This window comes from Camelina sativa, chromosome 19, assembly GCF_000633955.1.
Source record: "Camelina sativa cultivar DH55 chromosome 19, Cs, whole genome shotgun sequence".
Taxonomy (NCBI): Eukaryota; Viridiplantae; Streptophyta; class Magnoliopsida; order Brassicales; family Brassicaceae; genus Camelina; species Camelina sativa.
Window position 1 is genome coordinate 6,331,193 of NC_025703.1, and position 27,470 is coordinate 6,358,662.

Sequence of the window (27,470 nt, forward strand, 5' to 3'; positions counted from 1 at the left end):
TGGAGAGAAGGTGGTAGTGGACAACATGTGGAATATGATCAACGTCCTGATATGTTTAGGTAATATATTTTCTACCGTTAACGAATTCAAATTCTTATGTTCACACTTACTCTTTCTTGAATATCTTTATCTTCTTCATTTCTGTAGGGGGACAGTTAGATACGCAAGTGCACATGCTCACTTGGGGAGAACTGCAAGCAGAAGGGATGATCTTGAATCATTGGCATATACACTGATCTTCCTTCACCGAGGTAGATTGCCATGGCAAGGATATCAGGTACTGCAGACCTAGCTATTTTGTTTTGTAGAATGATGTTGTTAGCATGAACCTTTTTTTGCTAATCCTTTCTCTTCCTCACGTTTTTTTGATAATCTTTTCTCTTCCTCAATTTTCAGGGAGATAACAAGTCATTCCTTGTTTGCANTGTTACTCTTGCTAGGTTCATCTGTACCTTTCTCATTTTTTAACCAACTTTTCAGCAACAAAGTGGAGAGAAGGTGGTAGTGGACAACATGTGGAATATGATCAACGTCCTGATATGTTTAGGTAATATATTTTCTACCGTTAACGAATTCAAATTCTTATATTCACACTTACTCTTTATTGAATATCTTTATCTTCTTCATTTCTGTAGGGGGACAGTTAGATACGCAAGTGCACATGCTCACTTGGGGAGAACTGCAAGCAGAAGGGATGATCTTGAATCATTGGCATATACACTGATCTTCCTTCACCGAGGTAGATTGCCATGGCAAGGATATCAGGTACTGCAGACCTAGCTATTTTGTTTTGTAGAATGATGTTGTTAGCATGAACCTTTTTTTGCTAATCCTTTCTCTTCCTCACGTTTTTTTGATAATCTTTTCTCTTCCTCAATTTTCAGGGAGATAACAAGTCATTCCTTGTTTGCAAAAAGAAGATGGCAACATCACCGGATATGCTTTGTTGTTTCTGTCCCCCTCCTTTCAAGCAATTTCTTGAGATTGTGGTAAATATGAAATTTGACGAAGAACCCAACTATGGCAAGTTAGTATCTCTATTTCAAGACCTCTTGGGCGAAAATCCTGCAATTAGGCCTATAAACACAGAGGGCGCTCAAAAGGTGACGTTTTCAGACTGTACATCTTTCCCTTTCTTTCTTTATTAGTTAGTACATCGTGGAGCTGTTGTTTAACGCCTTGTTTTTGGTTTTTGTTTGTACTAGATCATTTTCCAAGTTGGCCAGAAGCGAGGCAGGTTGAGCATTGGGGAAGAAGAAGATGATGCCCCTGGGAAAAAAGTCCGTCTAGGAGTCCCTGCAACACAATGGATATCGATTTACAATGCCAGGCAACCAATGAAGCAGAGGTAAAAAAGTTCATGGTTAATTATACCAGTCAGTTTAACTGTTAATTCATATTATTTGACCAGGACTGCGTTTGTATCTTGAGTTTTTGTCTTGATTACGTTATAATCTTAGATTCTTGACTTCAATGTGTCTACGGTGAAAATGTTTTGGGACTGACGATCTACTTGTTCAACCAGGTATCATTATAATGTGGCTGATATAAGACTGGCACAGCATATTGAGAGAGGTATTGCAGATGGTTTGTTGATAAGCTGTGTATCATCTTGTTCGAATCTCTGGGCATTGATAATGGATGCTGGAACTGGCTTCACTAACCAAGTCTATGAACTCTCTCCTGTATTCTTGCACAAGGTGATCCGATGTTTCTCTGTTAATTATTCTTATGTTTTTTGGTCTGTCAAGATGATCTTACCTGAGAGTGAACTCTTTTCTGGATCAGGAATGGATAATGGAACAGTGGGAGAAGAACTACTACATTAGTTCTATTGCTGGTGCAAACAATGGAAGCTCCTTAGTGGTCATGTCAAAAGGTATCTACACTTTTCCTGCTTTCATTAAACCTTTTATATACTTTCTTCATGAAGGTATTTTACTACTAGTCTCTGAATTTGTGGCTTATTCTATGTTTGGTTTCAATGTATTGTGAAGGTACGCAGTATACACAGCAGTCCTACAAAGTAAGCGATTCATTCCCGTTCAAGTGGATAAACAAGAAATGGAGAGAAGGCTTCCATGTGACCTCAATGGCCACAGCCGGAAGCCGGTGGGGTGTTGTTATGTCCCGTAATTCTGGCTACAGTGAACAGGTTAGACTTCACTGACTTCAATGGTTATTCATTTCATCCTCCTCTTCCTTCAGTTTTTGTGTTGATTTATGATCGAGTAAATCACAATTGTCGGTCTACAGGTTGTTGAATTGGATTTTCTGTATCCGAGTGAAGGCATCCATAGGCGTTGGGATGGTGGTTTCAGAATCACATCAACAGCAGCAACAACCGATCAAGCTGCTCTCATCCTAAGCATCCCACGCCGTAGATTGGTCGATGAGACACAAGAGACATTGCGTACCTCTCAATTCCCCAGCACACATGTTAAGGTGAGATATAGTAACTCAAAAGTATTACTAATCTTTACATCTCTCGTGTATAGCTCAAAAAAATTTACGTATCTGATACCTAATATATTGTGCATTGTTTTACTTCCGTTTGTGCAGGAAAAGTGGGGAAAGAATCTCTACCTCGCATCATTAAGCTATGGCCGAACTGTATCTTGAGATTTAGTAAAAATGTTGAAGGACGAGAGATAGATGTTTCTAAGTCTCTGCTCCTATTCCATATCCAACCCTTTGGCCTCTCAGGCTCTGTTGTGCGTTTTTTTTCAGTTGAATTGTGAAGCAAAGAAGTGGTGATTGTGTTGTTTCTTCTCGACTTCGATTGTGAAGGAGATTGAGGCATAATCACCAGTTTAGCTACACATTTCCCTCTAAATTGCTATCTAATTTTTATATCAAGAAAAGATATTTTTGTCATATATTAACTTCAGTTGTCCAATTCAAAACAAAATAGGCTTCTGTGATGTTAGATGATTTTGAAGGTAACCTTTTCTATAAAGCAGTCTGGATAATGGAATTTAAAATGTATGTGTCATCACAGAGACCGTAGCTGAAAACTTAACTCGAGGAAGTCATGGTCGTCGAAGAAGCATTTAGTACGATCCCATACAGATCTAAGGATACCTACTTGCAAATTTTAAAGCTAAACGCAGCCTACTCTGTTCTTGCATAAATCACAACAGCAGAGCTGCCAATTTGCAAGAACAGAAACATAACAAATGAAAGAAAAGATACAGAAATTTTTGCAATATGAGTCTACTACAACAGAAGAAGGGACTTGAGCAGCACAAGGAAGCCAAATATCGCAAACAAAAAGAAGGATGAGAGACAGAAGTGAATTATGATAGGTATCGTGAAATAATGAACTATTCAAGTAGCACAGAACTTGGAACATAAGAGCACGCAATTGGTTCAAGATAAGTGTTTGGAGATTCTCCAAGATCCAATTCCACTTCTTTCAAGGAGGATCCATCCTCTCCAATAATGTAAGCTGCATTGCTGGTGCTCATCCTGTCTTTGCTTTTATCGAAAACCACAGCGACTTTCTTCTCCTCATCAATGAAGAAACTACAACCAGTATGCGTAAACATAAACTCATGGCCGTTGAGTGCTCTCATATGCGAAAACATAAACTCATGGCCGATGAGTGCTCTCATATCCGCTGATAAGAAGAACTTGCTGCCCCACGACACGGTGTTGGGCTCAATCTTAGTTGTAACCCAGATCTCCATCTGTAATGTATCCACACGCTGAAATAACAGGACAAGCTGCTCATCTCTAACAATAGATAGATTGGGATTATCTTCATACCACCACTCAAAGGCAGAGGCAAACGCGGGCCAAATGCCTCTCTTGTGAAATCAAAACAGAGTAAGAAATCACGGTCTCCTCCTTGGCTAGGGGTTTCTAGATTCCAGCAAACCAATATGTATTCCCCTTGAGAGAGACACCACGGTTAGAAACTATGTTCCAGTCTCGAGTGAAATTAAGAACCCTCCATGACGAATCAAAAGAGTTCAAGTCGTAGATTCTGAACTCAGCTAATGGGGGTGTGACATAATTAAACATAACAACACTCAAGATTTTGTAGGATTTGGTAATGCTGTTGTATCCGAGAGCATACGAATATAAGTTTCTGAAGGAATTATCTGCGGCAAGGATCCACCGGGGTTTCCCACAATAGGGGTTAAAAACCAAGACCCTAGGGTCGTATTTCAGGACGCATAACAATAAACCGTCGCAGTGAGAGACATGACGTACATAGATTTGATTAGAACCTGCGGGAGAAGTAAGTGTACCTTGACGTTTCATGCATAATAATTCACCCTCCTCGTTATTGTTGTGAAGATTTACGCTCATCAAATAAACCTTAAAATCTATCACCATGGCCATCATAAACTCTCTTTTCTTTGTTGCTAGTTTGGCTTGAACACCGAGGTGTTTCTTTTTAAAGCTCCTACTTCTGGACAATGTGTTCCACTTTTTGCAAGTAGACCGGACTCTTCTCATAGATGTCACCGGAACCTTAGAGAGCACATCCTCCGCCAAATCCCTTGGAAGATCCGACAAATCTTTTGGGAGATTGGACATTGATGAGGATCGATGTAACCTGCCTTGAGATGCACACAATTCATGGGCTGCAACTTCAATTTGTATTCGGATAACCCTAAAATATAACTATTCGGTTTGGTTTTCCGGTTTTTGAAAAATCTAACCGATATAACCGTACTATTATTTGTCATATATAAACTTCAGTTGTCCAATTCAAAACAAAAACAGGATGTAGTATTGGTCACTGTTCTCTCCATACACGACCTGAAACCTTCAACTTCAGTTCTTTGTTACTGTTGTTGTCTGACGAAAATAACAGAGCTAATTTGCGAGTGATGATTAAGCCATCTTGACTATCACGAACCGTCTTGTGACTGTCACGAATGCTTCTCGGCACGCCTTGCCACGTCAGCTTTCTGCCATTACCTCCGACCTCCAAACTATAGCTGAAGCACATTGCTTCTTCTTCATCTCCCATAAACTGTACGAAGGCTATGTACATTGGTGTTTTCCTCAGGTGGAATGCTTCAAAGTATAAGCAGAATTGTCGACCAAAGCAATCCAGAAGCTGCATCGTTTTGTGTGTGTGGGTTAAAAATTTACAAAGTTTCAGAAGCAGAGCAATAGAGAGAACTATAACTTACGGTCAACATCCTAGTAGCATGATGAAGATGTTTAGGATTATGATGAACATATCTGTGACTAAAACTACGCCCATCATGCATTTCAACATTGTGATCATTCCTTAGATGCAAAAGCAGCCATGGAATATCTCCTGTGCCATCACACTTAGATCCAGAGTGTGGACAATTGTACGGTTTCTTTTTAGTGTTCTCATTGTTGAGCTCTTGGGTGTGCTCGTTGGGGCACTGTAATAAGATTTCTGTTACCTATCCTGTTCTTATTGTATTAGAATCAATATCATATAATGATATACATACCTGGTAGTGGTAGATTGCAGAGGACATCTGGTTTGTACAAACCGGTAAATCGAGCAACTCATGAACCCGAGATTGAATCTGAAGGTCAGTGATTCGAGGTTCCACTTCGCCGGAAATCATGAAATGACAAGGCAATTGATGAAGTGAAAGAGGAGGAGAAAGGTTTTTTTGTATGTGTACAATATGTATAATTGTATATAGTATACAATCACCATACAGATACGTTTGTTTACGTTGTTTCAAGTTTCAACGTCCAATTATTGGAGGCAACGTGGAGTAGATAGATGGTTAATGTAATAGTTGGATCCGGAGATTGCGTACGTCAAAGAGCTTAATTGTAGGGGAGAAAATAATACAAACAAAAACCATATATGACTTGAAATCGAAATTACACATTAGTCAAGGTTATTGGTTACACGACACTCATGAGTTGGAGTTGTCATAGCAAGTATCCAATTGGATCTTGCAAGTTGTAACCATCTTTTTCAAGATACCAAGTGGACAAATGAGTCTTAACCAAATCAAATCATTGTATTCCAGTATAACTTATTAAGACCTAAAGGCTGCTGATTGATCTCTTAATCAGTCATGTGGTTCAGCAGCTAAACACATTGCATAGGAAAAGAAAAAACCCAAAGATGAAAGATCTTGCCTGCAACATTACATTGATTACTCAAAACCGCAAGAATCTAAGCAGAGAGTTAGAGTTAACCGAATCAAAATACAGGACTTATGGATCTGAAAAAGCTTAAAAGAACGATACAACCCGAGCTTTCGTTTATGCCTCTATCCTCCTGGAAACTTGTTGTACGCTGAGAAAAGAAATCTGTCATAAAGGCATCGAAAGACCTGCAATTTCAGAGAAAGGGTTCATGTCAATGTATTGAACAACAATAAAAGGAAACTTAGAAGTAATGTGTGATTCATTGGCTCAGATCCATACACACACATGAAAGGGTTCAACTTCACTCAGATTCACAAATAACAATGCTATAAGATGATCTTAAGTTGTCCTTATCTGAGGACTTAACCGTTGGTTTCAATTCCAATCACAACGCATCATAACAGTTATCCAATATAAACAGTGTAGATCAGATTCAGATGCAACACATAGAAACAACGGAATGTATTGTGCAATGATACACATAGGTAAAGTAAAACCCACATGGCAATTCCAATGCTTTGAATCTTAGGCCAGTAGAAAGATGATATCAATCAAAACAAAAAACTAACCTTGAGGAACTAAACCCCAGATTTTGGATTCAATGGACAAACTTGAGACCAGCCTGGACGATGCTATAGCACTGTGTAGAGGTATCATCGAACTCAACTCCACTGGTAATCTGAAAAGAGAAAACAACAAAAAACCATCAAAATTGCAATTTTTCTTGGAAAGATTTTGACTTTATTGATTCAGATTTCAAATTTATCCCTCAAATTCCAAAAACCCATTGATAGTGAACCAAAAAAGGAAGACTTTTTCTTTCTTTCTCTATCGATAGTGAAGTGATACACAGACCTTGAAGATCGACTGAGACGACAAGTAGCTGAGGAAGGTGAAGCAGATTTGATTGGAGAGGGGAGTGATGAAACATTAGCATTCTTGTTGCTGAGGTTTTGGCAAAGAGGCTTTAACCGAGACGAGAATCTTCCTAACACTCTTGAACACGCCATTGCCAGTAAAACGAGGAAGAAGCAAAATCAGTTTTGTGATCGGAGGAGGAGGAGAGATTTAGGGCTTAAGGGTTCTTCTTTGTAAGTTATGAGCTAAATCCCGGGTCGGGTTACGGGTCGGGTTTACGAGTCGGGTAAGATAAAATTAAATAAAACAAGAATTTTTTTTTGATAAGGAGAGACCGGAATCGAATTTAGGGTTCGAAGACGACAACATCACTCGGTTACTTATTTTTCGCAACTTCGTTTTGAGTGATTCGAAATTGTGACAAAATCGGCAGTTTCGAGCTCTGAATTCGTAACCCTTGATGTAAAAACTCAAACTTTCTCCCCCCCCCTCTCTCTGGTTCTGTTCTGTTCTGTTTCGATCAAATACAAAGTTCTTATATTTTTGTAGTACTGATTCTCTGTCTTTTTTGTGAAGTTGAGGAATCAGTTTCGAAAAGCAAAGAAAGATCTAAAGAGTATTAAGAGCTACAGAGATGGGAAGCAGAGGTAGTAATCGTGTGGGAGATAGATGGAATGAGATGGGTTGCGATGAGAAATCGAGCGTGATTCAGGAAGAGATCAAAAGGGTTAGTAAGCTCCCTTCCAGTAGTGTTTATGCAGTTCATCGTCTCAAGGTTCTCAACAAAATCAACGAGCTTTTATCTATTCAAGTAAGTCTATCATCCATCATCATCTTCACATAACTACCACCAAACCTTTGAAACTCTGCTTTAGACTTAATTTATGTTTCTCTGTTGTGTGACAGAGAACGTTATCTCAAGAGAGGGAGTTAGAGTTGCTCTTCACACAGCTCTCTCTGTAAAATATCCAAGATTTTGATGTACAAGGTTGTGCTGCTGTGCCTCCGTTTCATATTTCTTTTAAGAAAATGTGGTATGTTAGATTGGATTATACGTCTATCTATTTTACTTATGTAATTTTAACATTTTACTAAAGATTGCTGGTTGATCAATGATACGGTGTTCCTTGGTTCTAAGTTTATGTTTTACTTTAGTTCCTTAAGGACATGTCTATATGTGTGGCACTTTTGTAATTAACCATTTTATCAGATTTAGTCTTTAGATGAAAACGATTCGGTTGGTTAACCTTAACAATCTACTTCTTTGTGACTGGAGTCCCATATCATAATGTTGTTTTTACCAAGGCAGCACATAAAAAGCAAGTTTGAAGTAAATAAGTAATCAAGTCTATGTACTGTACTTTTGGCCTAGAGGGTTCAGGTACTGAACTATAGCAAACGTTTCTGCAGTGGTGTGTATGGCAACTCAAAGAGTTTACTGTATCAGTAGGTAATTAATTTGTATAGCAAATTTACATTTGTTTCTTCCCAACCTAACGGAAAAAAAAGCAATTAAAATTCTGAGTTACAAAAGGCAGTCTCTATATGAAACTATGCCCATTATTAGAGACAGAGAGAGAGAGATACATGGCCAGGAGTAAAGAAGAACAAAGCTCCCATGTTCTCATAAGATATATCTGCATTCTGAACGCTCTTGGATGAAAACGTAGATCTGTCTTGAGAAACCTAAGTATTTAGTTCTAAGCCTCAATCATGTTGTTAAGTTAGCAATTTCTTGTTAAGCTTTGTTTGAATATGCCTGTTCTCTGTGATTGATTTGTTTGAATATTTTGCTTTCTATCTGTTTAATGGGTCTCAAAATGTTGGATCGATGTATGTTAATTATGACAAAATGAATATAGTCTCACTACAATTCTCTCTAAGCAAACGTACGTCTTCATTTGTCCACTCTTTGCTTTTGTTTCGTTTGTGTGCTACAAACATAATGTGTTGCTTTTTTTTAATTTGTATGACACTCACTCACTACTTTCTTCTTTGGCCAAGTGCTCAAGTAATTTTCTTGGATACTTTGCTTGCGTCTCATATATTTTCGTACTTGATGCTCTTTAATTTGTTCAAAGAGGAAAAGCTCGTCTGAGTTCACATTCTTTCAAGTTTAGAGCAATTTTTCCTGTCAAAATTACTTCATAAGTAATGGTATCATATCATTATCCGTTAGTCCGTAAAAACTCCACTGATCGGTTTATGTTAACTTCTCCTTCTTTTTTTTTGCCATATATATAACAAGTGACATGAACAATTGAAAAGAGGATGAAACATACAAAACCCGACTCCTTTACTAGATGATAAATAGCAAAACACAGGTTAATAATTGTTCAAAAGAACATGATGAATGCCAATTAAATGAAACAAAGGAAGATTAGTGATTATCATTATTTGAGTTTGTGATATAAAATACATACTATAAGATATGATTAGCCCAATGGCTAGCTTTATATCAAACCTTATCACGTAAATTTTTCGGTTGTCTAGCTAAGATGGAGACGCACCAAAAAAGGCCTACTTTTTTTTTTTTTTTTTTTATAAACAGAAAATGATTCAGAATAGTAAACATATGTAACGACATTTAATTCCTTAACAAAAAAAAGTAACATATGTTTCCATTAAATAGCAAGTTGTGACTCAAAAAGTTCAAATTCACATGAGTTGGATGGTTGTTCAACTTCTTTGTTCCTGCTAAGCTATTTCCACGTCATTTCACTTATGAAGAGAAGTGAAGCTCTTCAGGATATATGATGTTCTCTGTTTGTCAGATAGTCTCTTAGTCATTGCTATCATGGTGGCAGCGAGATTGGACAATGTGAGTGCCGTCGAAGAAACCTGCCACATCCATGCTCGAATAAACAAAGGCATCACTGTTCTGCTCACCAACGACACCACCGTTCCTGTCAACAGCACCGTCATTTCATTCCAACTCATTACTGCTGCTGATTTCGTAGGCCACGAAAAAAGACCGTAGTTTGAACCTTACATGCTACTAGTATGCAAAACAAACCTTAAGCAAGAAAAAACAAAATAGATTACTTACATATCTAAAGTTTTGGTATTCAATTGACTTTTTCATCTAAAAACATTTCGATTAAAAAAAAAACCTTAATGTACAAAATAAGCTCTAGAAAAATAGGATTAGGTAAAAATGCGCAAAGAGGTTATTAGAAATGATTAGGGACTACTCATTTTATTTTTCCTTCAAATGACTAGAATCGTGCATAATGGTATAAATAATTATATTTTCCAAATAAAATGAAATTAATTTATTATTTCTTATGATTTTTTTTTTGATAACGGTTAATTATATTACCAAAAGGAACTTGAGGTTTACAAAAGTTAGAATCCGTAGTTGCAACCCAAAAAAAAAAAAGGGGTAAAAAGCTGCAGGAACAAAGAGAAGCTACATCCGAATAGGAAAAGTAAGGATCATCTAGAGTAGATATAGATACATTAATAATGGGGAAGCCATTTAATTAGAAGACCTTTCCCCTGCTTGGAATATTGATGAGCGAGGAGGATGTCTCTAATTGATCTGTCTAGTACACGAAAGAGAGCTTCCGGAGGGGAGTGTGTACCGCGGTGGTAGCGAAAGTTGCGTTCTTGCCAGATATGGTAGACTGTTGCCTGGGAGGCTAGCTTATTTAGGGTAGATGGGAGTGACTGGGAGCGTCCTATAAGCCAGCTGATTAGTGTCTCCCATGATAAGAAGGTGAGGTCAGGGAGTCGGAGTCTTGCCAGGACCAAACCCCACAGATTTCGAGCATAACTGCAGTGGAGGAACAAATGCTCTCTGCTCTCAGAACCTTCGGAACAAAGAAGGCAGTCAGTGTCAGAGACTATTCCCCAGTTGAACAAGCGTGTCTTCAGAGGGAGTCTGTTGAGATTTGTGACCCATAACATGAAAGAATGTTTTGGGATTCCTTTCTTGAACCAGACAGCCTTGTGCCAACTTTTGACCTCCGCCCTTGGTCTTATCTCATCCCAGGTGAGTTTTGTGCTGAAGAAGTCCTTATGTTGCCTTCTGGACCCCAAGCGTACGAGTATTGCTCCATTGATGATGAGGGAGGAATCACGTTGATCAAAGCTTCTCTTATGGACCGAAGATGTGGATTTCTGGTCCTGAGGGAAGGAAGTCGCCAACCAAAAGGACCAGTACCTTGAGCAACCGTTGCTTCCTTAGGAATGCCCATGAGTTTATGTCCCTCATTGCCTACCACGTCAATCAGAGGACCTAAGCTGCTCCAGCTATCAAACCAGTAGCTCGCTGACGCACCATTTCGTAGATGACATCCCATAAGAACTTTTATCGAAGGTTTTACGGCCAACAGTGATTTCCACATCCAAGAACCACCCTGACCCGCCTCGACAATCCAGTAGCTTTGATTTTTGAGCATGTGTTCCTTCATCCAGGCCACCCAGAGGGATCCACTGTTAGTGAAGAGCATCCAAACCAGTTTCATATTCAGAGTTTTATTCCAAATACTGAAGTTCCGAAGACTGAGTCCACCCTCTTGCTTAGGGAGACAAACATCCTTCCAAGAAAATTTTGCGGTGGCTTTCTTGCCTATATCCCCTGCCCAGAGAAACGCATTGCAAAGGGATTCAATGGTTCTGAGGCAACCTTTCGGTAGGGCAAAAGCTGAAGACCAAAAGTTTACTGAACTATAGATTACAGCCGAGATGAGTTGAAGTCGTCCCGCAAAAGAGAGAACCTTTGTGGTTCAAGAAGAGAATCTAGCTTTGATGTTGTCTACCAGTGGTGAGTAGTCCGTTTTTTCAATTTGCGGTGAAGCAGGGGGAGTCCAAGATAACGAACTGGGAAGGATCCAAATTGAAACCCTTACAGGGATAACTGATTGGTAGCTTCTTCAGAGACTCCAGCAACGAACAGGGTGGATTTGTCGATATTCATGCTCAAACCTGACAGGATCTTGAAACTCTCCAAGACGGAAACAATCTCTCGCAGGGAGTCTGGCTCTCCACCAAAAAATATCATAAGGTCATCTGCAAAAGCAAGGTGGGAGATGATGGGGTTCCTGCCAAGAGGATGATAACCAATGTGACATGTCTCGAATCTGCGGGTAAGCATGTTAGAGAGAGCTTCCATGACTATCACGAAGAGAGCAAGGGAGAGAGGGTCTCCCTGCCTCATCCCTTTTCCCCCTCTAAAAAATCCACAAAGCTCGCCATTGATATATTTATCAAGAAGGAGGTGGTGGTGATACACTGCTTTACCCATTTGATGAATTTGGGAGGGAAATGGGCAGTGTCTAAACTCCTTAGCACAAAGTCCCATTTGACACAGTCGAAAGCCTTCCTGAGATCAACTTTTAAGAGTCCTCTAGGGGAGACATTGTTTCTTCCAAAACCTTGAACCATCTCCGAAGCAAGAAGGACATTCTCCACCAAGAGACGCCCTTTGACAAATGCCGATTGGGTATTCGAAATCATCAGAGGAAGAATATTCTCCAGCCTCCTAGAGATGATTTTAGAGATAACCTTGTAAATGACATTACAACAGGAAATGGGCCTGAAGTTAGTGATCATATCCGCTCCTATCACCTTAGGAATCAGAGATAAGGCCGTTGCATTGATTTGCTTGAGAAGGTTTCCTGTGCGAAAGAATTCCCTGACCGCAACAGTAACATCATGACCAATAATATCCCAAGAAGCTCTGAAGAACTCTCCAGTGTATCCATCCGGTCATGGAGTTTTATTGGCTGGCATTAGAGAAGATTTCCTTTTTAATTACCTCATCTGAAACATCAGTCTCCAAAGCTACGAACTGATGAGTATTGAGCCTGAAGGGAGTGAATTCTGCTAGCTGCTCCAACTCTGAAAGTGTGAGAGACGAGGAGGGTCCACCTATCAGATCCTCGTAGAAAGACACGCAATGGCTCGATGAAAAAAGGAGGTATTGAGATCTCCACATTCGAACCATTTGATTCTAGCTCGTTGGTAGATGTAACGTTCCTCTGCAGTAGCTAGAGTCATCCATTCTTGATAAGCCTTTTTCTCCTGGACCGCAGCAGCAGGAGAGGGATTGTTTAAAAGCAATGCTTGACAGAGAAGAAGGTCTTCCTGAGCTTCTCTAGTCCGAATCTCCAGGTTTGAGAATTTTTCATGGTTAAGGTCTCTGATTACCCCCTTGAGAGCATGAAGCTTCTTTACTAAGGTGAACTGAGCCATACCATGAAAGTTAGAGTGGTGCCATAAATCTAGCAGTCTCGGAATAAACTCCTCGTGATGTAGCAGGAAGTGCGAGATCATGAAGTGTCTTCTCCCCCTTTGACTCTGTCCTAGGTCAATGATCGAAGGGCAATGGTCTGAGAAATCCGGTTCGGGGAATTGAGAGAAGGATAAGGGGTATCTGATTAACCACTCATCGTTAGTTAGAACTCTGTCCAGCTTCTTAGCGATTGGGTTAAGGTTCTGCTTGTTCCACCAGGTGAAAAGATTCCCTCTAATGGAAAGATCCTGCAGAGATGCGTGAGTGAGTCAGTTTTAGTTGAATGATATTGATGTGAGTGAGTTTTAGTTTTCAAGATATACTAAAATTCATAACTAGACAAAGGAGTGAAATTAGTTACAGTTTTTTGGATGCTGGAATATGTTATGTGGGTTTAGACAAAGTAATTAGCACTAATTTTAGTTATAGACTAATCGAATGTTATGCATGCAGCTAACGACAGAACGAATCCTTAATAAGCCATAATCAAGGACTCTGGTAATCTGGTTTGGTTCGACTCAAGGAATGAATACAAACAAAGACACTAAATGATCTCTTATTAAACTCATCTCTCTACTTCCACATGAACTCCTTCATTAATCACATTTAACAACTAGTACGATTCATTTAAGTTAATAGCCAAGTTATATATAACAAGTGACATACTGACATGAACAATTGAAAAGAGGCTGATCAGACATACAAACCGTGACTTCTTTACTATTTGATAACCAAAACACAAGTTACTAATTGTTGAAAAGAACATGAAAGCCAATGAAATGAAACAAAAGAAAGATGATGCAAGAGGAAACAATTAAACTAACTAGTGTTTATTTGTCTACCGCTGCATCACCCTCGGAGTTAAATGGCAGAGGCAACGACACCGTCCAAATCTCGCTGTTGTGAAATCAAAACATGAGTAAAATAAGCCAAGTTAGGAGCCGATTTTGATTATAGCACGAGTGACATGAAAAAATCATAAAGAGGCTAAAACATTCAAAAGCCATAGTTATTTTGTTAGACGATAAGTAGCAAAACACAAACTAATAATTAATTGTCAAAAGAAGATGATGATGAAAGAAACAAATTACCCATGGAAGTAACTAAAGATGAATTTCTTTATCTTTGCCCGGATGGTTGATTTGGAATTGCACTAAGCTTGGAACATAAGAAGAGCACACAGGTGCGACAGCTACAGGTTCGCCATAAGGTTTATTAAAATACCGAGTTTCTCTGAGATTCACAGATTTGTAGTAGCCATCTTGTCCAGTGATATAAGCTGTTTGGTGTCCCCCTTTATTTTCGTGATCTAGATCAAAAACCACAGCAACATTCTCCTCCTCGTCAATGAAAAAACTCCCACCATATAGGTCAAGAGAAAGATTATCAAGGCACTGTAACTTGCTCCACGACACCTCATAGGGATCAATCTTGTTCGTAATCCAAATCTCCCAGTCATAATATAAAACAGCGAGCTTCTCTTCTCTAACACAAGATAGAGACATAGGGTAATAATCACAAGAATAAGGCAGAAGCAGAGGCGGTCCAAATCTCTCTGTTGTAAAATCAAAAGAGACTAAGATATCCCAGGCAAATCTGCTTTCACCCAAAAAATAAGCATGTCCCTTCAAAGAAACGCTGCCTTGATAAAAGGGTATCTTACACTCCCAGTCGGGAGTGACATCAAAAACACTCCATGAACTAGAGCTAAGATCATAGATGTCGTAACCAACAACCGTTTCCTGCTCACCGAAAACTCTCAAGATTTTGTGGTTACGGTTGTTGTCATAACCGATAGCATACCTGTCAAAGACGTCGAAATTTTTTCTGGGATGGATCCACATGGTTTGATCCAAATAAGGATTCCATACCAAGAGCCTCGACCTGTCCTTGAGTACGCACAGCAATAAGCCGTCACAGTGAAGGATTTCAGTTACCTTTATCTGATCGAATACACTTACCAAATTAATTTCGGTTGAGTTTGGTTAGAGTTCTACCAATACCGAATAAACCAAACCAAACGCTCTTGGATGAAAACGTAGATCTGTCTTGAGAAACCTAAGTATTAATTTAGTTCTAAGCCTCAATCATGTTTGTTTGAATATGCTTGTTCTCTGTGATTGATTTGTTTGAATATTTTTCTTTCTATCTGTTCAATGGGTCTCAAAATGTTGGATCGATGTACGTTAATTATGACAAAATGAATATAGCATCTCACTACAATTCTCTCTAAGCAAACGTACGTCTTCATTTGTCCACTCTTTGCTTTTGTTTCGTTTGTGTGCTACAAACATAATGTGTTGCTTTTTTTTATTTGTATGACACTCACTCACTGCTTTCTTCTTTGGCCAAGTGCTCAAGTAATTTTCTTGGATACTTTGCTTGCGTCTCATATATTTTCGTACTTGATGCTCTTTAATTTGTTCAAAGAGGAAAAGCTCGTCTGAGTTCACATTCTTTCAAGTTTAGAGCATTTTTTCCTGTCAAAATTACTTCATAAGTAATGGTATCATATCGTTATCCGTTAGTCCGTCAAAACTCCACTGATCAGTTTATGTTAACTTCTCCTTTTTTTTTTTGCCATATATATAACAACTAACAAGTGACATGAACAATTGAAAAGAGGATGAAACATACAAAACCCGACTCCTTTACTAGATGATAAATAGCAAAACACAGGTTAATAATTGTTCAAAAGAACATGATGAAAAGCCAATGGAATGAAACAAAAGAAGATGATGCAATAAGAAACAAATAAAACTTTTGTGTACTTATCTTTAACGATGATGTAAGCTTTTGCGTACATGGTTGCCCCGGTCTCGGTTTTCGATCGAAATCTACGGCGACTTCCTTCTGCTTGTCATTTGTTAATGAGGATGCTCCCAGCTCTAAAAAGTCATCCGGAAAACTAACGAGCATCGAATTTGCCCATTATACCCATGTCTCATTTGTCCACTCTTTGTTTTTGTTTCTTTTGTGTGCTATAAACATAATGTGTTGCTTTAGTTTATGTCAGTGTGCTTTCTTCTTTGGCCTTCAAGTGCTTAATTAATGTCAATGTATTTTTCATGACTTGACGAACAAGTTTCTCTTTCTAAAATCCCAACGGGAAAGCTCTTGGACAATAGAAATCTTTGGGAATCTTAACAAACTAATCTGTCTCTTTTATTTTGTTAGTTAATTGTGATTTTGAAGAATCTTTTGAGTAGCGGATAATCTAAAGACCATCAAGTCAAAAACCCTTATTAGTTCATCCTCCCTAGATCTCCGAAACCCCAAAAAGGAAGAAGAAAATGAGAAACATAATGGAGAAGATGATAAGTAAGTAGAGCTGTCAAAATGGGCTGTCCACGTCCATTTTGACCCGTCCAACATTGTCTAATTTGATTTTGGACCAATAGCTGTCCGTGTCCATTAACGTCCGGTCCATTAACGACCATGCCCACTTATACCCATATTTTTATGGGTTGTCCATGGGTGTCCATTGGACAACATATAACAAATTTTGTAAAATGAGAAAAAATGATGTAATTAGCTTAAAACATAAACATAAATGATCCTTTTGTGCTGCCAATCACATAAAACATAAAAGATGAATCCAAAAGCAATAAAGCATAAACATAAATGTACCAAATCTAAAATGTTTCAAACACAATGATCAACATCCAGAATGTTTCATCTAGAATGATCAACATCCAAACACAATGATCAACATCCAAAAGCAATAAAGCAAACATGAACATCTAGAATGTTTCAAACACAATGACACACATATTTCAAACTCCTTCTCCTTCTCCTTCTTTGCCTTCTTCGAATGAATCGAAAGAGAAGAAGAGAAGGAAGGAAGAAACCTAAATCTCAAATGGGTCTCTCGCAAAATCGAAAGAGAAGAAGAGAAGCAGATGGGTCTCTCAAAGACTACAAAGTTCTTAGTTTCGTACCTGAATTCGACGGAGATAGAAGGGAAGAAGATGGCATCGTCGGAGAAATCGCCAGAGAATATCGCCGATAAAGTTAGAAGAAAATGATAAATGTGTTTTACGATTTCCCCCAAATCAATTTTGATCTAGAATTGTCTGACCAATGGGCCGCCCAATGTCCAGGTTGTCCACGCCCGTTTTGTCCGTGGGCTTTGTTGTCCACGCCCACTTAAGGCCGTTTCAATTATGGGCTTGTCCATGACCGGTCCATAATGTATTGGACATGGTCCGCCCATGGAAAGCCCACCCATTTTGACAGCTCTATAAGTAAGAGAGATGTGATTGTATGCAGAGGAATATGGTATGTTGTGACTCTACTCTCGCTATTTGGCCTCTACATATCCCTAAATCTTTTCTGGCCACCTGGAGACTCGTCATCGTTGTCTCGGTTCCTCAGGGACGGTGCGGTCAGTGTCACAACGTGACGCTACTCAGATATCTCTTCTTCACCGATCCTCCCTCCACTTGGTACAAGGAGTTTACTACACCTAGAGAGAGGATTCCTCAGGTTGTCATCTCGGAGCTGTCCATGTACCTACTCTTCTCATCGCCGATAAATTATGCCCTGTTGACGAAGAATAAGCCGTTTTCCTTGTACGTGTCGTTATTCATCGTATCGTTGTTCACCGGAGGAATAGGGCTTATTCAGCTATCGGATAAGTTTAGGATGGAGATGATACATGCTTTGCTCACGCTCTTCTTTGGTTGGCATCTTGGGAACTATAGACGTCTATAACGGATTGGCGTTTGTGCTTTCCGGATTTTACACTACTTTTTCCGTTTGGATCCTTTGCTATAATTTCCCCTAGGAGGACTAGGACTTGGATACTTGATGCTCTTTAATTTGTTCAAAGAGGAAATCGTTCCTGTCAAATTACTATCTAAATAAATGGTATTGTTTGGTCCACAAAACCTCCACTGATGATCAGTTATGACATAATTACACTTATGTATTACCCTTAATTATTCTGGAATCTGGACTAATCGGATGCTAGCTAGATGCATGCGGGTAAGGAAAGAATGAATCCTTAATTAATTAGCCATAACCAAAAGAGCCCTGGTTTCTGGTTTCGACTCAAGGAATGTATACAAACAAAGACACTAAATGATTCTTCTTAGCACCTCTCATCTCTCTACTTCCACATGAACTCATTCATAAATCACATTTAACAACTAGTACGAGTCATTTAAGTTAATAGCCGCCAGGTTATATATATATATATATATATATATATATATACTAGAAAATTACCCACGTGATGCGGGTTATAAAATCAAATATTTTGTATGTAAAATAAAATTTCATTAAATTATATATGAAATGTTCATGATATTATTTATATATGCCTTGAAAATAATTTAAATACATATATTTATAAGTTTATAATTATGAAGTGTGTTAAAAGAAGGACAATTTTCACATATTGCATAAAAATAAGTTTTGGTTTTAAATTTAGCAAATCATTTCTAAATTCTAAAAATACTAAAATAGCATATTGCTTTTAATTTTCTACTCTAAATACTAAATCATATCTCTTAAAAATTATACCCTAAATATAAAATATAAAATTCAAACTTAAAAAATATAGATAACCATTGGAAATGGTGTAAGCTTTTTACGGCATAATGACAGATGGAGTAAGGGTTACCGGAAAATAGACTTGAGGTATGATTGGCAACTCAAACAATACCAATGCGATATAAAAGTAGTTTTGCTTTTGTACAGGTTAATCTACTATAATTTATACCACTTTTAATGATTGACATATGTCTATGACGAAAGTATTGAGGTTACAATTAAATATTTTACAATAGGTATATAATGTTTTTCCGTGTAATGCAAAAGGATGTTGTAAAGTTTGGGAAGTGATTCGAAAGAGGTAATAAAGAAATACGTGATCTTTTGATCATGTATATATGCATTACACGGTAAAATTAGGCTCAATCTTTTTATCAATATGCAAAGTAAATTTTTTTTTTGTAATAGGGATAAAGAACTTTTAAAAATGAAAAACAAAGCAAATTTACAAAACATAAACTTAAAAATATATTGTAGTTGTAGATCAGAGGACTTAAGAGGAGAAATGTAAGGGACTTACAACTATAATATTATGAGTGAATGTTCAAAGCCAAAGAGATTGTGCTTTAGGACTCAAGCATTAGGCTCATCTTCATCACTTAAGACTTCCATTTATAGTTTTAAAGTTAAAAAAATCACATTACAAAACAATGCAAAAACTTTAAATCATGACTATCATAAAACATAATCCTTGAAAGAGCCTAATAAATATTGACAAGACTCTGATACCAAAAAAAAAAACATTGACATGGCTTTGTAAACGATTTCTTCAAATAGTCCGAGAGAAATTAATATGTTAATCATCATACTACAAGACATCATGTTTTTTTAAAAAAACTTCATAAGAAAAAATATTTTTAAAAAATACCATGGGATATGATGGGAAAAGAAAGACATATAGTGAGTGATTGTTTTCTTCATTATTAGTCATGTGATCATTGGATCTTACATAATACACTAAACATTGTTTGAACTTTGTAAGGAATTCCATTGACACATTATTCTGAGTAATCACATTCATGGTAATAAATACAGTTATAAAGCATATTAATTGTAATTAATTTGGTCATATGCATTATTGCAACATGAACAGTTTGAACAAAAGAAAACGTCCACCCATAATGTCATAAATGTAATTGATTGAGAAAATTAATGTAATCTAAAGAAACTGAACAAATTAAATGTCCCAAATTAAGAAAATTTGAGTAGACAATTTAGTTTTAGATTAGCAATAATGTGTCTTTTTATTTCATTAAAATTGAAAAAATGACACATGTTTAAAAAAATAGAGGGGTGCCAATTGCCAAATGACAATTTCTCTCAACTCTACTTTATTATAGTTTAATATATAGTAAATATTGACATGTGAAACCGATAAAAATAGTTAAGTAATAAAGTTTCAGTTGCGATAAAAAAATAAGTGACAAATTTATATATCGTAAAAACAAAATAGAATAAATATATTTTTGTAAAAACTATAGAGATTTTTGCTATGAAATAATACTAAATTAAAAAACCAAAAATAATTAAAGATTTGGTAGATGAAGAGTAAAGAAATTTAAAGGAACATTAGTGAGGAATTTACAAATCGTATAAATTAAATTAGACGAAATATATTCTTGTAAAACGATTTTTTTTTACCAAAGTAAACTATATAGATTCTTGCTATGAAATAATATTAATTAATACAAACCAAAAATAATTAAAGATTTGGTAGAGGAAGATAAATCTGAGTACTTATATAATAAAAGTAAACTATAGAGATTTTGTAAAATAGATTAGATTTTCTTTAACAAAAGTAAACTATAGAGATTTTTGCTATAAAATAATACTAAATTAAAAAGCCAAAAATAATTAAATATTTGGTAGACGAAGAGTAAAAAAATTTAAAAGAACATTAGTGAGGAATTTGCAAATCGTATAAATTAAATTAGACAAAATATATTCTTGTAAAACGATTTTTTTTTGTTTTTACCAAAGTAAAATATATAGATTCTTGTTATGAAATAATATTAATTAATACCAACCAAAAATAATTAAAGATTTGATAGAGGAAGATAAATATGAGTACTTATATAATAAATAATGTGATTTTTAACCAATTAGGTCATCAAAGAGGAATAAAGCAGGAGATAGAATTGATGATGATGTGAGAAATGAGAGACAACCAACCATAAGTAAAACATTATTACCTTCTCAGATTATGTAGTTGATGCTACAAAATGATGTCAAGTTCGTAGAGGCTGAAACGACCTGACCCGTTTTTTTATATTAATAAATAATAAATATATAAATATAATATAATAATAAACACATAAGCTAGTGGTCCCATACCCACTAGCCACCTAACCACGATCACACCAAAAGCGGAAATAATAAAACCAATAAATAACCAATAAACCAATAACCAATATCAAATAAACCGTAATAATTCCAACACCCTAAACTAAAGATCCAATCAACATAAACCAGAAAACCAGCAATCCTAAAAACATTCTAAGACTTAACTCTAGCAATCAAACAAAAGCCAGACAACCAAGCGAACCATTAGAACATCCTCCTCTTCATTGCCTTGATTCCACGATCACACTTTGCCTTTACCTGCATCACAAACACAAATTGCAATGCATGAGTATTTTATAAAGACTCAGTAAGGCAATCCTCCCATCTACAGGGCTATACATACAAGCAATAGAGATACTCTAACCATCAAGCAACAATCAACAAACAAACCAGGCTCTGCATCGACCGACACAAGGCTTGCATCGACCGACACCAACAGGGACAAGCATCGACCGACACAAGGTATGCATCGGTCGACACAAGGTTCACTTGCATCAACCGATGCTTCCACTTGCATCGATCGACGCATGCTCGACAATACGCGGAAACCCTAGTTGCATCGACCGACGCCTCCACATGGCATCGACCGATGCTCCTAGGTCAAGCCGCGCCGTCCTCGCACTGCATCGACGGATGCACATGTCGAGCATCGTTTTTCCCCGAAGCTTCTCGCCGGATCTCCGTTCCTGCAACCACAAGAAACGATCCCAAGCCACAAGAAAGCTTCCTAACGCCTCATACAACATTCTAACAAGCCTAACAACACATAAACAAACAGATCAAAGAATCTCCAGCTTAGATAAGCCATGGTCATGCACTTACCTTTGCCAAGAAGTTTCTGAACCTTAAACAATCAAGAACACGCTCCTAGGAAGCTCCTACAACGATCCCAGTTACAGATCTCTACAGGAAACGCCTCCAAACACCAGAAATCACCAAGAACGCTCAAGAACACTCAAGAACACTTTTTCTCCCTTCTTTTCTCTCAAAAACGGCTGAACTCGTCGAATGAGACAAAAACACGACTTAAAGGTTTTCCCTAACCCAAAACGTAGCGTTTAACTTAAACTCGTCTGCAGAAAACAACCTTGCATCGACCGATACACATAGTGCATCGACCGATGTAATCCCTAAACCGGGATTTTGGTTCGCGGATGTTACAGAGGCAGAGAGGCGTGGACAAAAAAAGAAAATATATTTAACTTTTTAATTAGTCATGTTGGTTAGGGAACGGGCCTATTTTTTTGGTTTCTTTGCTCCATAGTTTTGAAATAAAGTTGAAATGAGTTTATGTTTTGTTGGCTAGAGAATTGAGATGGATCTATTTAAGTTTCTTTAACCCATAGTTTTGAATTAAATTGAGAATAAGCACATGTGTCAGCTATATAAGAAGTCATATGTCATGTTATTAGAAGAAGTTGAGAAAAACCTTCTCATATTATATAAGAATGAGGATATGTGTCAGCTATATAAGAAGCGAGATGTCATATTATTAGAAGAAGTTGAGAAAAACCTTCTCATATTATATAAGATAACAAAGTGACATGAACAATTGAGAAGAGGTTGAAAACATACAAATCCTGACTTCTTTACTAGATGATAAACAAAACACAAGTTACTAACTGTTGAAAAGAACATGAAAGCCAATGAAATGAAACAAAAGAAAGATAGATGCAAGAAGAAACAAATCAAACTAACTAATATTTATTTGTCTACTGCTGCATCACCCTCCCGAATTAAATGGGAGAGGCAACGACACCGTCCAAATCTCTCTGTTGTGAAACCAAAACATGTGTAAAATAAGACAAGTTAAGAGCCGATTTTGATTATAGCACGATTGACATGAACAAAATTATTAAGTGGCTAAAACATTCTAAAAGCCAAGTTATTTTATTAGCAAAACACAAACTAGTAATTGTTCAAAAGAAGATGATGATGAAAATAACAAATTGTACCTGTAGGTAACTATAGATGAGTTTCTTTCTCTTTGCCCGGCTGGTTGATTTGGAGTTGCACTAAGCTTGGAACATAAGAAGAGCAGACAGGTGAAACAGCTACACGTTCGCCACAAGGTTTATTAAAATACCGAGTTTCTCTGAGATTCACAGATTTGTAGTAGTCATCCTTTACAAGGATGTGAGCTTGTTGGTGTGCCCCTTTATATAGGTGATCTAGATCAAAAACCACAGCAACATTCTCCTCCTCGTCAATGAGAAAACTCCCACTATATAGGTCAATTGAAAAATGATTAAGGCAGTGTAATTTGCTCCACGACACCTCATAGGGATCAATCTTGTTCGTAATCCAAATCTCCCAGTGAAGATCGTCAAGATATAACACAGCGAGCTGCTCTTCTCTAACACAAGATAGAGACATAGGGAAATAATCACAAGAAGGCAGAAGCAGAGGCGGTCCAAATCTCTCTGTTGTAAAATCAAAAGAGACTAAGATATCCCAGGCAAATCTGCTTTCACCCAAAAAATAAGCATGTCCCTTCAAAGAAACGCTGCCTTGATAAAAGGGTATCTTACACTCCCAGTCGGGAGTGACATCAAAAACACTCCATGAACTAGAGCTAAGATCATAGATTTCGTAACCAACAACCGTTTCCTGCTCACCGAAAACTCTCAAGATTTTGTGGTTACGGTTGTTGTCATAACCGATAGCATACCTGTCGGAGACGTAGAAATTTTCTCTGGGTTGGATCCACCTGGTTTGACCCAAATAAGGATTCCATACCAAGAGCCTGTCCTCGAGGACGCACAACAATAAGCCGTCGCAGTGAAGGATTTCAGTTACCTTTATCTGATCGAATACACTTACTTGCTTCACAGATGGACTAACAGAATTGTAGTCGTCGTCGTCGTCGTCGTGGATTCCTTGGAGATCAAATTTCATTGAAAAAACGCTATAGTCCATCGTCAGGAACCCCATCAACTGATTCTTCCTTGCTGCTTTTTTTCCGATAATCTGTTTTTTCGATAAACCGTTCCAATATTTGCAAGTTGATCGTATTGCTTTGAGAGATGTAAACGGAACTCTAGAGAGTATCTCCTCCTCTACCAAGTCCCTTGGAAGATCGTTCATTCTATAATCTCTTTCGTCCTTCTTTCCAGCTTCTTCGCTTTTAGGGCTGTAATATATAATTTACTTTCCTTTTCCCCTTTCTCATATAATTAAGTTTTTTACCTTGTCCTTTTCAGTAATTTTAACGTGACAAAGAAGCTAACGACTCTGTGTACCTTTAATCCTTTTTACTATATATCAAACTGTAACTATTTATAGTAGTAATTAACGTGGACTCAAAAGAAGACGTGAATAACAAGTGTATCAAAGGTTCAACCACGAGTTAAAGAACATAGTCAAACAAAGATTATATATCTGAAGAGAGAGAGAGAGATAGAGATGTTTTTTTGCCAGGAAACGCTGATTCTCTATATTTCATTGTTTTGTATACATGGCGCAGTTTCAGAAACATAAAAGAATGCCCCCAAAAATGAAAAGGAAATAAGGCAAAGCCGAAACTATGTGACGGGGTTAGTAAAGAATATGAACTTAGCTTGACAACTTCAGGTTTCTCTGGGAAAATGAGTCACAAACTACTGACAAAGAAAGAAACCTGCATCAACACGGGGCCTGCTAAGGAAGAACGCATTACCCTGCAAAAACACGGGGCCTGCTTCGGCCTTTGCGTGCATTAGTTATGACACTGATCAACGCACCACCTGTGTCTAGTACTGAGTTGGCACCCATTAGCTTTAATCCAAGAGCACTGATCAGATAGGACAGTTTGCTTCCATTACTATTTTCGTCCAATTCTTGAAGCTTATTAGCTTGCTCCCGGGAAAGAATAGTGTAAAGCTGAAGTCGATTGGTTGGGTCGTCTTCAAAGTTTCCAAAACAAACTCTGACTAATCCAGTTGATTTCGGATCGTCGGTTAATGGGTTGAAGACAAATGACAACTTTCCAGTTGCAATGTCGGGTCTTCTGAACAGATCTTCAAGAACATCGATGTTAACTCCACTGTATCTTTGAACAGGTTTCTTTGGATAACTGCGGAAAAATTTCGCAACGTGTAGAATCCGCGAGGCTTCTCTTAAACCGCTCAAGTAGGCACCGTGCATTGTGGCTGGATGTTGCCTTGTAGTGGCCTCACCAGCAAAGAATAGTCGGTTTCTTACACTTTCAGCTAGAATNAACCTGTGATAACACTGCCACCAAGTTCAACGGCTGCAAATCTATCCTTATCTCCCAGCTTATGAGTATAAACTCGTCCACCAGGACGACTCCTACCTTCTAAAACANTATGAGAATATGACCCATATGAAAAAGGATCACTTCCCCATCTTGTGCAAATTGTCTGTATTGGGTCAGGCACAACAACACCTTTAGGACCATATATGCCTGCAAATATTTCAAAAACATTGTTATAACGAAAACTTGGGAGCAGCAAAAGGTTGATGACGTTATAAAACATTACCTCTGAGTTTTTTTANAACAACAATGACTGATCCCTCGGTTCCCTCATCAGGAATGTAAGGCGCAAACAATGGAGAAACCCCAAAATTAATGTAACCATTAAACAAGAGAAAATCATAAGCAGCTGAAATCAAATGCTNTTTCAAGACACCGAGCGGCACAGTGCAAAGAATCATGTCAGCTTGAAATATCTGGCTGCCAGAAATGACTTCAACTCCTCCATCTCCATACTTGATAGTATCAACGCTTTTCCCGTACATTATGGGTAACCCTTCAGCTAATGCATTTATCAGTCTCCAGTTTCCACCAGCAAGAAAACAATGATCCCCACCCATTTCATATGGATCATCCTGATCCCAATAAGCAGCTGAAAGATTCGAAAGACACCCAGCGTTAGCATATTCCAAGTTAGCAAGATGCCAGTCAAAAAGTTTCTTTTCCTCAGGATCTTTAGCTACACCGTACAATACCCTGAGAGTCTCCAAGACTTCACCCAAAGAAATCTTCTTAGCTGCCCCGTCCATCATCTCCCTCACTTCAGTGACCTTGTCAAGCAGTTTATTGAAACCAAACTCAACATTGGAGTCAGCTACCTTATCGACAATTGCTCCTTCTGAAGTATACAAAGGACAGTTGTCTCTAACCTTGTGAAGAGGAATAGAAAGCTGTCTCGCAAGAACTCCAAGTGGGTTCGCATGTAAACCTGTGATAACACTGCCACCAAGTTCAACGGCTGCAAATCTATCCTTATCTCCCAGCTTATGAGTATAAACTCGTCCACCAGGACGACTCCTACCTTCTAAAACAAGAACCTTGAACCCAAATGACAAGAGCTGCCTTGCAGCAGCCAAACCAGCAAGTCCAGCACCAACAACAATGACTGATCCCTCGGTTCCCTCATCAGGAATGTAAGGCGCAAACAATGGAGAAACCCCAAAATTAATGTAACCATTAAACAAGAGAAAATCATAAGCAGCTGAAATCAAATGCTCACAGTCACTACTCACAGTTTCTCTAATCTCATCTTTGAGTAGCCACATCCTAACGTTATCCCTCCACCTAGCTACTATATGATTCCGAACAACAATGTAATCGTTTTGCTCTTTCCCGCCCAATTCTCTTACGACACCAGCCCGAATCTCTTCTTCAAGCAATTCGTCGATTGGGAAACCCACGGATAAGGCTATCAGAGCCTCCGTCTCGGTTTCTTTCTCCAAATCTTGCTTCGTCCTGAACTTTTTCTTCAGATTTCCACCTATTTGCTTCTCAATCAATTCATCCATAGCATTCTCATCGTAGTTCTTCCTACTTACTTTTCTCCTCAACGTCCTCCTCGTCGCCGTTCCATCCGACGCCGGAGTATCCATTTCCGTTTCAATCCTTAAAAACCCAAATCACACAATCGCTTCGCTAAAACCTAGAAACACATTAACCCTAATCCCATCGTCGTTTTAAACAAGCAAGCAATCGATTCCCATCTACCTCCGAGATCAATTCCCGAAATTTCTACAAAATTGATCGGAGAAATCCGTACCCCCGTCGGCAAATCTTGCTTGCTTTTTCCGATCTTATTCTTTCAGTTACGATTTTTTTTTAAACCTGCGTCGGCCTATACGTGGGCCTAAATGTATATAAAAGATATAAGCCCAGTGGGTCAGTTTAGTGATGCATTACACTTTAGTCTATCACAATTGTGGTATGATAAGTGTGTAGTAAAATAAGATGTTTTTATTCACTTGTTCGATTGTATTTTCTTCTTCTAAAGTTTAATCATCTCTTCGTTGTATGTAATCTCTGTTTCAATTTGCCAATGGAATGAAACGAAAGAAGATGTTGCAATTATAAACAAATTAAAAAAAAAAAAAAAAAGAG

General features: G+C 37.8%; 8 protein-coding genes and 1 pseudogene across 9 annotated transcripts in view; 2 read left to right on the plus strand and 7 right to left on the minus strand.

Moving 5' to 3' along the window:
* The window catches only part of LOC104765154 (casein kinase 1-like protein HD16), a gene marked incomplete in the record, with an annotated part of 5,963 nt that extends 3,078 nt beyond the window's left edge, over positions 1–2,885 (plus strand). Inside the window, 9 exon segments of the mRNA XM_019241434.1 lie at positions 489–547; positions 636–765; positions 885–1,103; positions 1,206–1,348; positions 1,526–1,700; positions 1,789–1,879; positions 1,998–2,155; positions 2,257–2,445; positions 2,563–2,885. Coding sequence (XP_019096979.1) covers positions 489–547; positions 636–765; positions 885–1,103; positions 1,206–1,348; positions 1,526–1,700; positions 1,789–1,879; positions 1,998–2,155; positions 2,257–2,445; positions 2,563–2,622 — 1,224 coding nt within the window.
* On the minus strand, positions 3,036–3,715 carry LOC104765152 (putative F-box protein At3g24580). Its single transcript, XM_010488824.2, has one exon. It carries the CDS (start codon positions 3,690–3,692, stop codon positions 3,327–3,329), a length of 366 nt encoding a protein of 121 aa, XP_010487126.1. The 5' UTR covers positions 3,693–3,715; the 3' UTR covers positions 3,036–3,326.
* Positions 3,847–4,570, minus strand: LOC109131036 (putative F-box protein At3g23420). Its single transcript, XM_019241435.1, has one exon. The coding sequence runs from the start codon at positions 4,549–4,551 to the stop codon at positions 3,868–3,870; it is 684 nt and encodes a 227-aa protein (XP_019096980.1). The 5' UTR covers positions 4,552–4,570; the 3' UTR covers positions 3,847–3,867.
* Positions 4,673–5,703, minus strand: LOC104765155 (E3 ubiquitin-protein ligase SINAT2). Its single transcript, XM_010488826.2, has 3 exons — positions 5,454–5,703; positions 5,157–5,381; positions 4,673–5,080 (listed from the first exon to the last, which is right to left on the minus strand). Exons 1-3 carry the CDS (start codon positions 5,571–5,573, stop codon positions 4,754–4,756), a joined length of 672 nt encoding a protein of 223 aa, XP_010487128.1. The 5' UTR covers positions 5,574–5,703; the 3' UTR covers positions 4,673–4,753.
* LOC104765158 lies at positions 5,962–7,197 on the minus strand. The gene is made up of 3 exons (XM_010488830.2): positions 6,973–7,197; positions 6,687–6,796; positions 5,962–6,302 (listed from the first exon to the last, which is right to left on the minus strand). The coding sequence occupies exons 1-3, from the start codon at positions 7,125–7,127 to the stop codon at positions 6,283–6,285; spliced, it is 285 nt and encodes a 94-aa protein (XP_010487132.1). The 5' UTR covers positions 7,128–7,197; the 3' UTR covers positions 5,962–6,282.
* LOC104765156 lies at positions 7,297–8,112 on the plus strand. 2 transcript variants are annotated; one of them, XM_010488829.2, is made up of 3 exons: positions 7,297–7,473; positions 7,552–7,786; positions 7,882–8,112. In XM_010488829.2, exons 2-3 carry the CDS (start codon positions 7,610–7,612, stop codon positions 7,936–7,938), a joined length of 234 nt encoding a protein of 77 aa, XP_010487131.1. In that variant the 5' UTR covers positions 7,297–7,473; positions 7,552–7,609; the 3' UTR covers positions 7,939–8,112. The 2 variants fall into 2 exon arrangements, with proteins under 2 accessions (XP_010487131.1, XP_010487130.1); XM_010488828.2 differs by having other exon boundaries at positions 7,297–7,437.
* On the minus strand, positions 23,084–24,205 carry LOC104767490 (F-box/kelch-repeat protein At3g13680-like). Its single transcript, XM_010491508.1, has one exon. It carries the CDS (start codon positions 24,203–24,205, stop codon positions 23,084–23,086), a length of 1,122 nt encoding a protein of 373 aa, XP_010489810.1.
* LOC104767491 lies at positions 24,521–27,193 on the minus strand (annotated as a pseudogene).
* LOC109130787 (F-box/kelch-repeat protein At3g13680-like) overlaps positions 26,973–27,470 on the minus strand; it is a 2,333-nt gene continuing 1,835 nt past the window's right edge. The window contains 1 exon segment of the mRNA XM_019240823.1: positions 26,973–26,978. Coding sequence (XP_019096368.1) covers positions 26,973–26,978 — 6 coding nt within the window.